This window comes from Nerophis ophidion, linkage group LG16, assembly GCF_033978795.1.
Source record: "Nerophis ophidion isolate RoL-2023_Sa linkage group LG16, RoL_Noph_v1.0, whole genome shotgun sequence".
Lineage (NCBI taxonomy): Eukaryota > Metazoa > Chordata > Actinopteri > Syngnathiformes > Syngnathidae > Nerophis > Nerophis ophidion.
Genome location: NC_084626.1, coordinates 36,719,885 through 36,737,576, shown reverse-complemented (window position 1 = coordinate 36,737,576; position 17,692 = coordinate 36,719,885). Strand labels below are relative to the sequence as shown.

General features: G+C 43.0%; 1 protein-coding gene across 2 annotated transcripts in view; it reads left to right on the top strand.

Moving 5' to 3' along the window:
* The window catches only part of LOC133535354 (retinoic acid receptor gamma-A-like), a 111,580-nt gene extending 94,103 nt beyond the window's left edge, over positions 1–17,477 (top strand). For both annotated transcript variants that reach the window (XM_061875124.1, XM_061875125.1), the window contains 7 exons: positions 5,429–5,577; positions 12,245–12,386; positions 12,464–12,627; positions 12,770–12,946; positions 13,078–13,282; positions 13,349–13,507; positions 15,354–17,477. In XM_061875124.1, the coding sequence (XP_061731108.1) occupies positions 5,429–5,577; positions 12,245–12,386; positions 12,464–12,627; positions 12,770–12,946; positions 13,078–13,282; positions 13,349–13,507; positions 15,354–15,724 (1,367 nt within the window). In that variant the 3' untranslated portion in view covers positions 15,725–17,477. The remainder of the gene's footprint in view (positions 1–5,428; positions 5,578–12,244; positions 12,387–12,463; positions 12,628–12,769; positions 12,947–13,077; positions 13,283–13,348; positions 13,508–15,353) is intronic.
* Positions 17,478–17,692: the final 215 nt, after the last annotated feature.

Sequence of the window (17,692 nt, the reverse complement as noted above, 5' to 3'; positions counted from 1 at the left end):
AAAATTAAAATGTGGTAAAGGGGTAGGATTAAATATACCCTGCTTTTTCCTACTCCTTTTCAGACATATTGTAAATAGAAATAATGTGAAATTATGTGACGTATCATATTGCAAGTGTGTTCATGTTCGAAAAAAACTCACCTCAACTCAACACTACAAATCTCTCCATGGCGCCATGATGGCATTTCACACATTCTGACTGCCCAGGCAGAGCAGTGTTCAGAGTAGCAACACAAAGTAGGAGTTTGTTTCCCTTGCTCTTTTTATATATATTATTGCAAGTAGAGTAACAGTTTGAATATTTGTTGACTTGTCATGTCTGTGTTGGTGCATGGATGACGTCATATGAGGTCGAATGTGATGCGAGTCGATTTTGACAAACTCAAGGTTGAAAACTCAACCTGAAGAGATGTTGGTTGCACTTTATTTTTGATTATACTGGTAATATTGTATCATTTGTATGTTAAAAAACTAACCACTAAATCTACTGTTAAAATGTTGGTTACTATACATTTATTGAACAATTCTTGAATATCTGCAAGGTGAGCAGAAAAGGTTTCCTTTTGTTAATTTAACCTAAAATGTTGGTTATACTTTATTCAAATAAGATGAGAATGCAGTGGTCATTAATTGTTGTTTACTTGCTTGTTTGTATCCATTATTCATCCATCCATCTTCTACCGCTTGTCCCGTTCGTGGTTGCGAGGGGTGCTGGAGCCTATCTCAGCTGCTTTGGGCGGAAGGCCATACACCCTGGACAAGTCGCTACCTCATCGCATTATTCATTCATACCTAATTCCCTTACAAGAAATAACAAATATGTAGGAAACGTCACTAGTAGTGTCCAATATTTATTTCACAGTCACACTGGTTTGATATTTTTGGCTAAAAAGTTAGTGGATCGGTTTTAACACACTGAATCATTTCGGATGCAATTGTTCTAAATCAGGGTTGTCAAAGTCAAGGCCCGCGGGCCAGATTGGGTCCGCGAATGAATTATCCATGGCCCCCGGGATGATATTTAATTAGTGTCAGAACCGGCCCAGAGGCCACAGCCGCCTGCGGCTGTTTTGCACGCACCAATACTCCATCAGAGTAGGCATTTTCAAAAGTGGGTTCCAGGGTCCCCATCAAGTCATAAAAATGGGGTCCCATTGTAAATTTTTGGGGTCCCACTTTTTTGTAACTGTTTTGAAAACAAATGATAAATGTAGGCATTATCCTGTCTTTATATTGTGTTTTGGAAAAAGGTTGTAATAAATGTTACTTAATTCATTAAAAAAATAATAATACAAAAGAAAACAAATGTTTATGCATATGTTAATGTATTCAGTTATAAATATTTATTCCCTTTCTTCTTTCCTTCATGGATCTAAACTTTACCGCTGCCGGTATTATTTTTCTATATTTTTATTGTAACAATTTTCAGAATGTGTTTGTTCTGTTTTTACCCAAAGTAAGACAAAGAAAACAATCTGAATTGTTTTTTATTTTTTAGTTTTAATGCCAGGATTTTAATAGTCCGGCCCGCGTGTGCACTGATTTAACTAATAATATCTTTAGGGCGGTATAGCTCGGTTGGTAGAGCGGCCGTGCCAGCAACTTGAGGGTTGCAGGTTCGATCCCCGCTTCCGCCATCCAAGTCAATGCCTTTGTGTCCTTGGGCAAGACACTTTACCCACCTCCTCCCAGTGCCACCCACACTGGTTTAATTGTAACTTAGATATTGGGTTTCACTATGTAAAGCGCTTTGAGTCACTTGAGGAAAAAGCGCTGTATAAATATAATTCACTTCACTTTTTATAATATATTAAAAACAGACTGTTACAAAACAGACTGTTATTCTTATTAATAATATATTTCCTAGTAATATCGTCCCTGAATCATGTCAGCAACATCAAATTAGGATTAGAATCGGTGTTAAAACAAATCTTTGCACCTCTGTTAATTGCATCTTTAATAATAATAATAATAAAGGATTAATCCGAATTGATGCGTTAATTTTGAGAGCCCTAGTAGGAAGTGATATTTAATGTTCATCTATCCATTTCATTTGTCATTTATAAGTATTTCACATTGTTTTCGGCATGTTAAAATAGAATTGTTCTCTATAAAATGTTTTTTGTGTCCATATTTTGGGGTATTTGTAACTGATTATTTTCAATGGGAAAAATGTACTCAGTTTTAGTTCACCCTAATCAGGAGGTTTGCATGTTGTGTCATTTTCCACATGAGTGTGAATTGGCCACATTGAACTTTTGAAAGCGCCTGCTGTGCAAGTAGTTAGTAATGACCCTCTTCAGCCAAGGCCAAAGTTAAATGGTCAAGGGTTTTATTCCACCCTCAGGTCGTCCACTGAGAAGTTTGTGTCCTCACGTTCACCTCCTTCCTACTCTTTTCTTTCTCCTTTTCATTTTGGACCGCTTTGTTTTTATTGGATTATTCCTTTGTGCTTTACCTCTCTGCGTACTGAAACCTTACCACTCTTGTTAATGACGGGCTGCTGGGTTCACATTGGGGTTGCTCCACCAGTGGGGTGTGTGTGTGCGGGGGGGTGCACATTTGGTCTGGTCCTGTGCTTGCTCGCTGTTTCAAGGTGAAGAGAAGGGGGGTACTGACTCGGGGGGGTTTGACCCCCACGCTCCTATTTTATTTATTTTTTTACAAGGAAGGGGATGCTTGGCCAGAACTGTTGGTGTGAATAGCTGCCCAAGGTGACTGGATGCCAATAAAATGGGCCGTCAGCCTGACCGGGGGCCTCCTTCCCATCCCAGACACAGCCTTTATAGGGCCGCTTGTAAGCCGGGGCGACTATTAAACTCCGTCCTGCCTGCGCTGAGGAATTTAGGGCCAGGAAACAAGGAGGTGGGGGTGGGACTGGGCAGAGGAAGGTGAAGTTGGGGTGAGTGAAGGTGAAAGTTGAAAGGCAATCTGCTTCTTCAGTCCTCATCACCTCTAAATGGGGACCAGGCTGACTTCTGCTGCCACTTGTTTGGTTTTGAAGAGGAAAAAAACAAAGGTTTGGGTAAACGTTGTTGTCATGGCTGCTCTTGGTTTGTGGGACATATCTCAAAAATGTTACAAAATGCACTCTGGTAATATGAGCATGTTTAAGGTTTATTAGTATCTCGGCATATAAAAAATCAGCAACTTGCTTTATGAGCTAAACGAAAGCAGAAGTTAGCTATTTCTGTTTGAAATTATATTTCGGAGCCAACCATCCATCCATTTTCTACCGCTTTTCCCTTTTTGGCCAAATTATACATTACAATCAAACAGTTCAGTCGTTGTCTTTATGCTATTTTGTACTAATTTGTCATTAAAGATGTAATGTCTGAATATAACAGTTATAAAGATATTGTATAAGCAAATATTTTTAACACTTAAGTCAGGTGGAAACCTCCTGTAATAAGGTGGAAACCTCCTGTAATAATCTATCAGCTACTATATGTTCATACTTGCCATACAGCAATAGATGATATCAGTCTATTACCTGACCGCTTCTATGTTAGCTCCCTCTCTTTGTTTATAATGTCTATTTTCTGCTGCATCTACTCTTTTATGCTGCCCCCCTTTTTTTTTTGCTGCAGCTGTTACATATACTGTAATATTGTACATGGTAATTTGGATTTGTTATGTATTGTATATATTATATAAAAAATATAATTGAATATAATAATTTATCAGTATATATCATATACTGTACATATAATGTGTAAATAATATATATATATATGTTATATTTTATATTGCTACTAGCGCTGCAAATCTTTGAGTGTCCCACGATTCAATTCAAAATCGATTTTTGGGGTTGCAATTCGATTATGAATTGATTTTTTTCGATTCAACGCGGTTCTTGATTCAAAAACGTTATTTTTCCGATTCAAAACGATTCTGTATTCATTCAATACATAGGATTTCAGCAGGATCTACCCCAGTCTGCTGACATACAAGCAGAGTAGTAGATTAAAAAAAAAAAAAAAACTTTGATAATTGTAAAGGACAATGTTTTATCAACTGATTGCAATAATGTAAATTTGTTTTAACTATTAAACGAACCAAAAATATGACTTATTTTATCTTTGTGAAAACATTGGACACAGTGTGTTGTCAACCTTATGAAATGCGATGCAAGCGTAAGCCACTGTGACACTATTGTTCTTTTTTTTTAATTTTTATAAATGTCTAATGATAATGTCAACGAGGGATTTTTAATCACTGCTATGCTGAAATTATAACTAATATTGATACTGTTGTTGATAATATTCATTTTTGTTTCACTACTTTTAGTTTGTTCTGTGTCGTGTTTGTGTCTCCTCAATTGCTCTGTTTATTGCAGTTCTGAGTGTTCCTGGGTCAGGTTTGGTTTTGGAATTGGATTGCATTGTTATGGTATTGCTGTGTATTTTTTTGTTAGATTGATTAAAAAATAAAAATAAAATAATAACATTTATTTTTTTTAAATGAGAATCGCGATTCAAATTCAAATTGATTTTTTTCCCCACACCCCAACTGCTACTATGGTACCATTTTAGTCTACTTAATACCTGCATTATTCTTTCCATCCTTTGAAACTGAGCTACTGTGTGGAACAATTTTCCTTGTGGATTAATAAAGTTTGTGTAAGTCTATGTCTAAGTCTAAGTGTTCATTACACAACATACCTTTTATTTATCTAAGCACTAGTATGCATGCCAATTTTACTCCTTTCAACTGAAGTATTGCTTATTATGCAGTACTTATTACTACATGATTTACTCCCTGATCATTACATAATTTCTTTAGTTTTTGTGTATTCATTATTTCAATATGAATCTACATGGGCAGCATTAAATAAGCTCTGCTTCTTCCTACTCCCTTTCACACATGTTGAAGTGACCAAACAACCACCCGCGATGTGCTTGAATGTCACTTTTTTTTTTTAAGACAAAATAAACTAAATGACAACTATTTGTTGAACAAATGTCATAATGCGAGAAGAGAAGAGAGAGGCCTTGCTGGCCTCGTAAACATCCGGCCTTTGTTTGTTCACATGGGCCAGGAGGTATATGGGCTCATCTCATTGGACAGCGGTGCACGTAAAAAAAATGTGAGCTCCTGAACACAAACACACACAAAACTCAACCAAAAAAAAAAAAAAACAGGAATGCTGCCCCCTTCCCCTGTTGGCCAGTAAAGGAGAAGCCAATCAAATCTCAGCTGCCAATCAGCATTTTATCAGCAGGACCATCTGGCCATCAGGCTAATTGTGTGTCTTTTAAGTTGCTGTCAATCCGCGACTTGCCTCCTCCCTTTTCTCTTAAAGAAATCTTTTGAGTTGGCCTCCTGTCTCAGAGCGGGCGCCCCCACTGACCACACACCCTCTGATCTTTAACAAGTCATGATGCTCAGATAACTTACGTGCGGCTTCTTCTTCTTGTGTGTGCAGCGGTGGAGACCCAGAGCACCAGTTCCGAGGAGATGGTGCCTAGCTCACCGTCCCCTCCGCCACCGCCTCGCATCTACAAGCCTTGCTTCGTGTGCCAGGACAAGTCATCTGGATACCACTACGGGGTCAGCTCCTGTGAGGGATGCAAGGTACACATATGTTCACTGGAAGCTCATAAGGCATCACAGTCAGTCTGCTGCTCTCTAGTGAAGAAATGTTAGTAATACAGTTTTCATGTTCACACTTAAAACACAATTTGTGCTACAGGGTGGGTGGTACTAGAAATGTTACTATCTACTCGATAAAAAGTAAATACAGGGCTTTTAATATCAATACTGATGTCTGAACTTTTTTAACACCATTAAATGATTTTGATCCTTTACTTGGTATCAGTACTATTGCTTTTTGTATCGATCCACCCACTCTTGAGCTTGCACTGCACTTTCATTCCATTAAATCAGGGGTGTCCAAACTTTTTCCACCAAGGGTTGCATACTGAAAAATCTTGCGAGTCACAGCCTTTATATTTGTCACTCACACACAAGTCACCACACTTAAAAAAGTGTCTTCGTCAGTATTGGCGACCTTGAGATTTATAATGTGCAACCCAACAGTGAGTCAGAACTTTTCTCACTGTCACTCACACTTATTAGTTAGAGGTTTACCACCCATCCATCCATTTTCTTCCGCTTATCTGAGGTACGGTCACGGGGACTGCAGCCTAAGCAGAGAAGCCCAGACTTCCCTCTCCCCAGCCAATTCGTCCAGCTCCTTCTGGGGGATCCCGAGGCGTTCCCAGGCCGGCCGGGAGACATAGTCTTCCCAACATGTCCTGGGTCTTCCCCGTGGACTCCTGCCGGTCAGACGTGCCCTAAACATCTCCCTAAGGAGGCGTTTGGGGGGCATCCTGAGCAGATGCCCGAACCACCTCATCTGGCTCCTCTCGATGTGGAGGAGCAGCGGTTTTACTTTGAGCTCCTCCCGGATGGCAGAGCTTCTCACCTTATCTCTAAGGAAGAGCCCCGCCACCCGGTGGATGAAACTCATTTTAGCCGCTTGTACGTGTGATCTTGGCCTTTAAGTCATAACCCAAAGCTCATGACCGGTGAGGATGGGAACGTAGATCGACCGGTAAATTGAGAGCTTGGCCTTCCGACTCAGCTCCTTCTTCACCACAACGGATTGATACAGCGTCCATATTACTGAAGACGCTGCACCGATCCGGCTGTCGATCTCACGATCCACTCTTTCCTCACTTGTAAACAAGACTCCGAGGTACTTGAACGCCTCAACTAGGGGAAAGATCTCCTCCCCAACCTGAAAAAGGCACTCCACCCTTTCCGGGGCGAGAACCATGGACTCTGACTTCGAGGTGCTGATTATTATCCCAGTTGCTTCACACTCGGCTGCGAAGCGATCCAATGAGAGCTGAAGATCTTGGCCAGATGAAGCCATCAGGACCACATCATCTGCAAAAAGCAGAGACCTAATCCTGCAGCCACCAAACCGGAGCCCCTCAACGCCTTGACTGCTCCTAGAAATTCTGTCCATAAAAGTTATGAACAGAATCAGTGACAAAGGGCAGCCTTGGCGGAGTCCAACCCTCACTGAAAACAGGACTTCCCGGGGGACACGGTCGAAAGCCTTCTCCAAGTCCACAAAGCACATGTAGACTGGTTGGGCAAACGCCCATGCACCCTCAAGGACCCTGCAGAGAGTATAGAGCTGGTCCACAGTTCCACGACCAGGACGAAAACCACACTGTTCCTCCTGGATCCGAGGATCGACTATCTGGCGTAGCCTCCTCGCCAGTACACCTAAATAGACCTTACCGGAAAGGCTGAGGAGTATGATCCCACGATAGTTAGAACACACCCTCCGATTCCCCTTCTTAACGAGAGGAACCACCACCCAGGTCTGCCAATCCAGAGGTACCGCCCCCGATGTCCACGCGATGCTGCAGAGTCTTGTCAACCAAGACAGCCCCACAGCATCCAGAGCCTTAAGGAACTCCGGGCGGATCTCTTCCACCCGATGGGGCCTTACCACCGAGGAGATTTTTAACTACCTCGGCAACCTCATCCCTAGAAATAGGAGAGCCCACCACAGATTCCCCAGGCACTGGTCTTTTAAAGTACCAATGATTGTGACACACACACACTAGGTGTGGTGAAATTTGTCTTCTGCATTGACCCATCCCCTTGATCACCCCCTGGGAAGTGATGGGATCAGTGGGCAGCAGCAGTGCCGCGCCCGGGAATCATTTATGGTGATTTAACCCCCAATTCTAACCCTTGATGCTGAGTGCCAGGCAGGGAGGCAAGGGGTCCGAATTTTATAGTCTTTGGTATGACTCGGTAGGTGTTTGAACTCACAACCTACCGATCTCAGGGCGGACACTCTAACCACTAGGCCACTGAGTAGGTCTTCGAAGTATTCCCTCCACCGATCCACAACAGCTGCAGTAGAGGTCAGCAGCACACCATCCTCGCAATACATAGTGTTGACAGTGCACCGCTTTTCCCCCCTGAGGCGGCGGATGGTTGTCCAGAATCGCTTCGAAGCCGTCCGGAAGCCGTTTTCAATGGCTTCACCAAACTCCTCCCATGTTCGAGTTTTTTCCTACGCAACTGCTGAAGCTGCACTTCGCTTGGTCTGTCAGTATCTTTCCGCTGCCTCTGGAGTCCTATGAGCCAAAAGGACCCGGTAGGACTCTTTCTTCAGCTTGACGGCATCCCTCATTGCTGGTGTCCACCAGCGGGTTCTAGGATTGCCGCCACAGCTCCAATCAGCCACCTCGACAATAGAGGTGCGGAACATGGTCCACTCGGACTCAATGTCAGGCACCTCCCTCGTGACATGTTCAAAGTTCTACCGGAGGTGGGAATTTAAATTCTCTCTGACAGGAGACTCTAATAGGCGTTCCCAGGAGACCCTCACAATGCGTTTGGGCCTCCCAGGTCTGTCCGGCATCCTTCCCCTACCACCGGAGCCAGCTCACCACCAGGTGGTGATCAGTAGAACGCTCTGCCCCTCTCTTCACCCGAGTGTCCAAAACATGAGGCCGCAAATCCGATGACACAACTACAAAGTCTATCATGGAATAGCGACCGAGGGTGTCCTGGTGCCAAGTGCACATATGGACACCCTTATGTTTGAACATTGTGTTCGTTATGGACAATCCGAGACTAGCACAAAAGTCCAATAACAACGCACCACTTGGGTTCAGATCCCGGCGGCCATTTTTCCCAATCAGGCCTCTCCAGGTTTCACTGTCGTTGCCAACATGAGCGTTGAAGTCCCCCCGCAGAACAAGAGAATCACCCGGGGGAGCACTCTCCAGTACTCCCTAAAGGGAATCCAAAAAGAGTGGGTACTCTGAGCTGCTGTTTGGTGCGTAAGCACAAACAACAGTCAGGACCCGTCCCCCAACCCAAAAGCGGAGGGAAGCTACGCTTTCGTCCATTTGGTTGAAGTCCAACGTGCAGGATTTGAGCCGGGGGACAACAGGAATTGCCACCCCAGCCAGTCGCCTCTCATTGCTTGCAACGCCAGAGTGGAAAAGAGTCCAGCCCGTCTCAAGAGAACTGGTTCCAGAGCCCTTGCTGTGCGTCGAAATAAGTCTGACTATATCCAGCCGGAACTTCTCCACCTCGCGCACCAGCTCGGGCTCCTTCCCCCCCAGCGAGGTGACATTCCACGTCCCAAGAGCAAGCTTCTGTAGCCGAGGATCGAACCGCCAAGTGCCCTGCCTTCGGCTGCCGCCCAGCTCACACTGCACCCGGCCTCTATGACCCCTCCCATGAGTGGTGAGCCCATTTGAGGGGGAACACACGTTGCCTTTTCGGGCTGAGCCCGGCCGGGCCACATAGTGACAGGCGCTTGCCATCGTGCCCCACCTCTGGGCCTGGCTCCAGAGGAGGACGCCGGTGACCCGCGTCCCGGCGAGGGAAATCTAGGTTCTTTATTTGTATTTTTCAGAGGTATTTTAGCTGCTCCTTGTCTGATCCCTCACTTAGGACCTGTTTGTCTTGGGAGACCCTACCAGGGGGCATAGAAGCCCCTGGACAACATAGCTCCTAGGATCATTGGGACACACAAACTCGTCTACCACGTGGCAGCTCAGAGAGGAGTAGTTACAGGTTTACCAATAGTATTAAAAGACAAGTTTTTTTTGTATCGGGTGTGTAAAGATTTAAAACGTACAAACCAAACAAGTTCTAGCTTTTCCACTAGGAATTCAATCATAAGTGACCAGACCTTAATTTTTATTTTTTTAAAGAATCGTTGTCTTATTCAGTATTGGAGATCTTGAGATTTAAAACATGCAAACAAAGGGAGTCAGAGCTTTTCTAACTGTCATTCACACATTTGTGACTAATCTACAATTAGTTTTAAAAATCAAATTGTCTTGTATTGGGGTTCTTGAGATGTTTAACATTCAAAACAAGCGAGTCAGAGCTTTTCTACATGGGACTCACCCACATGAGTGATCAGCCCAAAGAAGTGTCAAAAAAGACATGTTGTCCTATATTGGGTTCTGTAGCTGTGCAAACCAGCAGGTGGTGCCAAATGACTTCTTTCCAAGCAAATTAGAGCTTTCCTACCGGGCACTCACACATATCAGTGGTCGCCATTGGGCAGCGTGGCGCAGATGGTAGAGTAGCAGTGCTAGCAAATTGAGGGTTCCAGGTTTGATTCAAGCTTGCGCTATCCTAGTCAAGGCCGTTGTGTCCTTGGGCAAGACAATACACGCTTGCTCCTGGTGGGTCGTGGTTAGCGCCTTGCATGACATCAGTGTGTGAATGTGTGTGAATGACTGAATGTGACGTATAATGCAAAGCACTTCAGGTATCATTCCAGATAAAGTAAAGCGCTATATAAATACAAACCATTTAACATTTTTAGTGACAAGGCTAAAAATAAAAAGTGTTAAAATGACCGGTCATGGAGTCTAGATACAAACCCTGTTTCCATATGAGTTGGGAAATTGTGTTAGATGTAAATATAAACGGAAAACAATGATTTGCAAATCTTTTTCAACCCATATTCAGTTGATTGCACTAAAAAGACAAGATATTTGATGTTCAAACTCATAAACTTTCTTTTTTTTGCAAATAATAATTAACATAGAATTTCATGGCTGCAATACGTGCCAAAGTAAATCGGAAAGGGCATGTTCACCACTGTGTTACATCACCTTTTCTTTTAACAACACTAAATAAACGTTTGGGAACTGAGGAAACTAATTGTTGAAGCTTTGAAAGTGGAATTCTTTCTCATTCTTGTTTTATGGAGAGCTTTAGTCGTTCAACAGTCCGGGTTCTCCGGTGTCATATTTTACGCTTCATAATGCACCACACATTTTCGATGGGAGACAGGTCTGGACTGCAGGCGGGCCAGGAAAGGACCCACACACTTTTACTACGAAACCAGCCTGTTGTAACACGTGGTTTGGCATTGTCTTGCTGAAATAAGCAGGGGCGTCCATGATAACGTTGCTTAGATGACAACATATGTTGCTCTAAAACCTGTATGGACCATTCAGCATTAATAGTGCCTTCACTGATGTGTAAGTTACCCATGCCTTGGGCACTAATACAACCCCATACCATCACAGATGCTGGCTTTTGAACTTTGCGCTTATAACAATCCAGGATGGTTATTTTCCTCTTTGTTCCGGAGGACACCACGTCCACAGTTTCCGAATATAATTTGAAATGTGGACTCGTCAGACCACAGAACACCTTTCCACTTTGCATCAGTCCATCTTAGATGAGCTCGGGCCCAGCAAAGCCAGCGGCGTTCCTTGGTGTTGTTGATAAATGGGTTTTGCTTTGCATAGTAGAGTTTTAACTTGCACTCACAGATGTAGCAACTAACTGTAGTTACTGACAGTGGTTTTATGAAGTGTTCCTGAGCCCATGTGGTGATATCCTTTACACACTGATGTTGGTTTTTGATGCAGTACCGCTTGAGGGATCAAATGTCCGTAATATCATCGCTTACGTGCAGTAATTTCTCCAGATTCTCTGAACCTTTTGATGATTTTACGGACCGTAGATGGTAAAATCCCTAAATTCCTTGCAATAGCTTGTTGAGAAATGTTGTTCTAAAACTGTTCGACAATTTGCCCACAAATTGGTGACCCTCGCCCCATCCTTGTTTGTGAATTACTTAGCATTTCATGGAAGCTGCTTTTATACCCAATCATGGCACCCAACTGTTCCCAATTAGCCGGTTCACCTGTGGGATGTTCCAAATAAGTGTTTGATGAGCATTTCTCAACTTTATCAGTATTTATTGCCACCTTTCCCAACTTCTTTGTCACGTGTTGCTGGCATCAAATTCTAAAGTTAATGATTATTTGCAAAAAAAAATGTTTATTAGTTTGGTTATCAAATATGTTTTCTTTGTAGCCTATTCAACTGAATATGGGTTGAAAATGATTTGCAAATCATAGTATTCCATCTAACACAATTTCCCAACATATGGAAACGGGGTTTGTAATATGAAAACCTGCAAGTGATACCAAAGCACTTATTTCCAAGCGAGTCAGGGCTTTTATACCGGTCATTCACACAATATGACTAGCTGTGACATTAAGAGACTCTCTGGAAAAATAGCTCAAGATTTGGGCAAGTTATCAAAGAACATAGTTGGAGTGAAGGGTCAAGTGCAACTAAGGGTCAGCTTAAATTTCAGTGTTTGCAGTACAGCCATTGGTCCCATGGTCCTAAAGGTGGTGTACACTGGTTGATAAAAGCCCTACAGGGACACCAGAATATGAATGACATTTGACGTCATGTGTTTCAGGGTTTTTTCCGCCGCAGCATCCAGAAGAACATGGTGTACACGTGCCACCGAGACAAGAACTGCCAGATCAACAAAGTGACGCGTAACCGCTGTCAGTACTGTCGGCTGCAGAAGTGCTTCGAGGTCGGCATGTCCAAAGAAGGTGGGCATCCACAGTCCCGCTTTCTTGCTCTCCACTTACGGCAACTTATATATTCTCGCACGTCTGTCCTCATGTAGCGGTGCGCAACGACAGGAACAAGAAGAAGAAGGACGTGAAGGAGGAGGTAGTGTTGCCGGAGAACTACGAGCTCAGCGGTGAGCTGGAGGAGCTGGTTAACAAAGTCAGCAAGGCTCACCAGGAGACATTTCCATCTCTGTGCCAGCTGGGCAAATACACCACAGTGAGTGACTTCTTACACGCCTCAGCTATGTAAATAGTGTTGCACAAAACATGCACACAATCCTCCTGTACGAACCAGGATGTAGTAAATATTGTGTCAACACTTGGCACAAACACACAAATGTCCTCCTTCCACCTCCCAGAACTCCAGCGCTGACCACAGAGTACAGCTGGACTTGGGCCTGTGGGACAAGTTTAGTGAGCTGTCCACCAAGTGCATTATCAAGATCGTGGAATTTGCCAAGCGGCTACCAGGCTTCACCACGCTCACCATCGCTGATCAGATCACCCTCCTCAAATCTGCATGTCTGGACATCCTGGTACTCCTTCAACACAAACACACACACACACACACACCGCCTCATTTGTCACGCTGCTGAAAGTCCGATGGAGACATAAACAAGTGAACAGCTGCCAGCAAGGGTCCTCCAGTGTCGACTTTCCTCCTCAGATGCTGAGGATATGCACGCGCTACACCCCCGAGCAAGACACCATGACATTCTCCGACGGCCTGACCCTCAACAGAACCCAGATGCATAACGCTGGCTTCGGCCCGCTCACTGACCTGGTTTTCGCCTTCGCCGGGCAGCTGCTGCCTTTGGAGATGGACGACACAGAAACGGGCCTCCTCAGCGCCATCTGCCTGATCTGCGGAGGTAAAACTAATCACGACCTCTTTGTGGACGAGATGTTCTCCTCACGCCGCCGATCGTCTCCCGCAGACCGCATGGACTTGGAAGAGCCCAACAAGGTGGACAAGCTGCAGGAGCCGCTGTTGGAGGCATTGAAGATCTACACCCGCCGCCGACGCCCCAACAAGCCTCACATGTTCCCTCGCATGCTCATGAAAGTCACCGACCTCCGAGGGATCAGCACCAAAGGTCAGCTCTCTGCGTGCACGGCGTAATTATCAGTTTATCGGTTTCTCCACTGGTCTTACAATGGGAGCCACTCTTTTCACATAAATATGCTTACATGTGCAAAAAAATCCAAGGTCAAAGCCCATTATTAAGAATCTCAGGGTATAAAAATGTATAAAATGTATATCAAATAATATGTAGGTGTTTAAGGGTAGAATTACATATGCTGGGTTATATTTATGCTAAATTTAATTTCTAATTTTTGAGTAGCTGTCTGTAATCCACCAAGAATATGTCCAAAACCCACAATTGGGGTTTTTACCCACCAGTTCAGAATATTTGGTATCATTGTTTTTGTCTTTATTTGCAATTTTCTTTATATCTATTAAATAAATACATGGGGAAAAAAGAGTGGCTTAAGTTTTTCCCCCAAAAATCTTATAATGAATGGACTTTTACATTTGTAAGGGTTGAAAATGTACATTATATGAATTAAATAGCGGTAGTTATTGTAATATACAGTTAAGGTGAAAATGTAGCTTCAAAATAATACTATTTTAAGTTTAATAATTTAAAAAAATTATCAAATAAATGTTTTTGTACTTCTGTGTGTTATAATTTATTGATCGATTATTTATAGTTATACTGTAATTGTATACTGTAACTACAGTATACCTGATTAGGTACAAATGTAGTTTGAAAATATTTTGAAGTTAAACAATTGAAAAAAATTTCCATCCATCATCTTCCGCTTATCCGAGGTCGGGTCGCGGGGGCAACAGCCTAAGCAGGGAAACCCAGACTTCCCTCTCCCCAGCCACTTCGTCTAGCTCTTCCCGGGGGATCCCGAGGCGTTCCCAGGCCAGCCGGGAGACATAGTCTTCCCAACGTGTCCTGGGTCTTCCCCGTGGCCTCCTACCAGTTGGACGTGCCCTAAACACCTCCCTAGGGAGGCGTTCGGGTGGCATCCTGACCAGATGCCCGAACCACCTCATCTGGCTCCTCTCGATGTGAAGGAGCAGCGGCTTTACTTTGAGTTCCTCCCGGATGGCAGAGCTTCTCACCCTATCTCTAAGGGAGAGCCCCGCCACACGGAGGAGGAAACTAATTTCGGCCGCTTGTACCCGTGATCTTATCCTTTCGGTCATGACCCAAAGCTCATGACCATAGGTGAGGATGGGAACGTAGATCGACCGGTAAATGGAGAGCTTTGCCTTCCGGCTCAGCTCCTTCTTCACCACAACGGACCGGTGCAACGTCCGCATTACTGAAGACGCCGCACCGATCCGCCTGTTAAATGTATAAATTCTTTAACATTGGTGGTAAAAATTTAGATTTAATGATAACTTCAATTGTAAATATTCGACTGGAATTAAAGTATGCATAAATAAAGTCATTGTAAATTACATGATAATAGTAATAATACAGAATTATGATTATAGAATACGAAAATGTATAATTAAAATTACATCCTGAGGTAAAATATTTTTTGCAGTCCAATGCAAGATTAAGAAAAAAAAAACTTAAGTCACCTTAAAAAAAAAGATAACAAAAGACTAATTTCATTTTTTAAGTAATATCAAAAGTACATTTTATGAGGTGGCGACTTGTCCAGGGTGTACCCCACCTGATTGTAGCTGTGATAGGCACCAGCGCCCCCCGCGATCCCAAAAGGAATAAGCGGTAGAAAATGGATGGATGGATGGATTTCATCAAAATGTGTTTCAATTAATTGGCTGTTAAGTGACATGGTTCTACTGCCTTGACTTAAACGACCAAATCTGGTTCCTTACCCTGTAAAAGGCTCATGAGGTTTGTAGCATTTGGTTAAAGTGAAAAGTACTTTTTGTCACATATGTCCACACAGGTGCAGAAAGAGCCATCACACTAAAGATGGAGATTCCTGGCCCCATGCCGCCGCTCATCAGAGAGATGCTGGAAAACCCAGAGGCCTTCGAGGACAGCAGCGACTCAGGAGAAGGCGCTGCCACCACAGCTGCCCCCAGCACCGAACCCGCAACTGCTCCTCCGCCAGCCATTCAGGCAATTAAGCGAGAAGAGAAAAGCACATGCGAGTCAGTGGTGGAGGATGAAGACGACGACGACGAGGAAGACGACTACTGGGACGAAGAGAGGGACCGACTGGCGGACAGTGACGCAGATTTATGGGGAGAGGAAGCGGAGACGGTGGCAGGGGGGGCGACCACACAAAATAAAAGCGGGACAACACAGCAGTAGCAAATGATGACGATGCTGCCTCCTCATCATCCTCACCCTCCAATCAGGCTCTTATTAGACAATTGCAACGTTTACAGGAAGTGAGGGATGAAGCAAAAGCACTAAAAAAAAATGGAGGACCAGAATTTCACAGTGCCAAAAAAAGACAGAATGTGATCCGCAGTGAGAGACAGGAGGACACACACCTCTTCAGGAAAAGGGCTACACTTAAAACAAAACAAAAAAAATGTTTTATACAATGACAAGTGACACGAACTGTTCTTTATCTTTTGTAATTGTCTCGTTGTCTATTTTCTTTGTGTGTCTCTTTTTGTTTGTGGTGGACAAGGTGAGAGCAGGACTCAAAACTCCCAGCCTAAACGGTCTGAATCTCAGGCAGCAAGTAAGCAATACTGAATTTGACGATTGCATTCTGAAATAAGCCCAGATGATGCCGACTGAGGACAGATCCGGTCATGTGGTCTCTCTCGGGTGCACTCAGTCACCTGTCAGGGCAGAGAAACGTGACTCCACATGACCGTGAAGCCATAAAGTCGCGAGTCAGCTCCATGGAAATAAGATAGAATAGTAAGACTTATTTAAGCCTGCAGCTAGCTACACTCCACCATCATTCATTTACGTGTTTTTACCGCTAATAAATGCACACATCAAACTTTAACTGGATTGTCTAATGCCAAATATTAGTTTTGTTTTGTCCCAGTTGCCCCATTGTAGCTGTACAGCATAGTTTGAGGACATCGGGGATGACATACAAATGTTAAGATGCTCTCAAGTGGAGACCTGAATGTAGCAGCTGAGAATGTAAAGACAAGAAAAAAAAAGGTAATTTAGGTATAAAATACAGTTAGTACAACATCGGTTTTCGGTAATAGTCCGTTCAAAAGGGTCTGACCAAAAACCGAAATCGTACGAAAACCAACATTGTGTCCTCTTAATAATGGAAATCCAACTGATGAGTTTCGAACACCCAAAAATCTTAACACAAAACACATTTTGTAGAGAATAATTGTCGTTTTACATGCAGGAAAAAAAATTCACGCAGACGACACTTTCGTACTTTGCTACGAGTTTGTTTTTGAATCCAATCATGTTTTTTCTTTGTCGAAGTGCTGGCACTTGCAACTTTCTTTGGCCCCACTGTAGAAATTTTTGCAGATGTACTCAATAATTTAAAACAAACAAATAGACTGAGTCAACAACATGTGGGATTTTGCAGAATCATACGCGGACAGACTGAGTCAACAACATGTGGGATTTTGCAGAATCATACGCGGACAAACGGACCAGTCTGGTTGTATGATAACCGAGACAGCATATGCAAACCGAATCATAAAAAAAGTGGAGCATACGAAAACTGAGGTACCACTGTAGTATATTTCTGCGTCGAAGATGTACAAATGTATCTTGTGTTATAAAGAAGTTCAGTCATACAATTTCACAATTTGACAAACTAAAATACATCATGACCAGAATCTGTTAGGAGCCAATATACAAAAAAATGCATGTGTTAAAATAGGGTATACTAAGACTATCCCAAAAAATTGTACAATTCATACTATTAAAAACTGTTTGAGGGTTATGACATATTTGTGTTATGCAATAGAGATTTAATGACAGAAAAATATTTTGAATGAGCTGGAACATTTTTAAAAACATAAATCAACCTCCACCATCTCATTTATGTTAAGATATTTGAACATCTAATGAGTTGTTCTTGTTTTTTCTATTAAAAAATGTGTATGTACTTTGCTTATTTGGTTTGCTTGTCATTTTTTTTGACAATGTATTTTGATGAAAGGTACTTTGTTGTTGTCACACCTGTCAGTGTGCACTGTATTTATTTGGGTCCATTTAACAAAAATAAGCATACGAACCTGACACAAAACTTGAAAGTCCCTTAAAGGAGAACTGCACTTTTTGGGAATTCTGCCTATGGTTCACAATCATTAGACACAACAACACGCATCT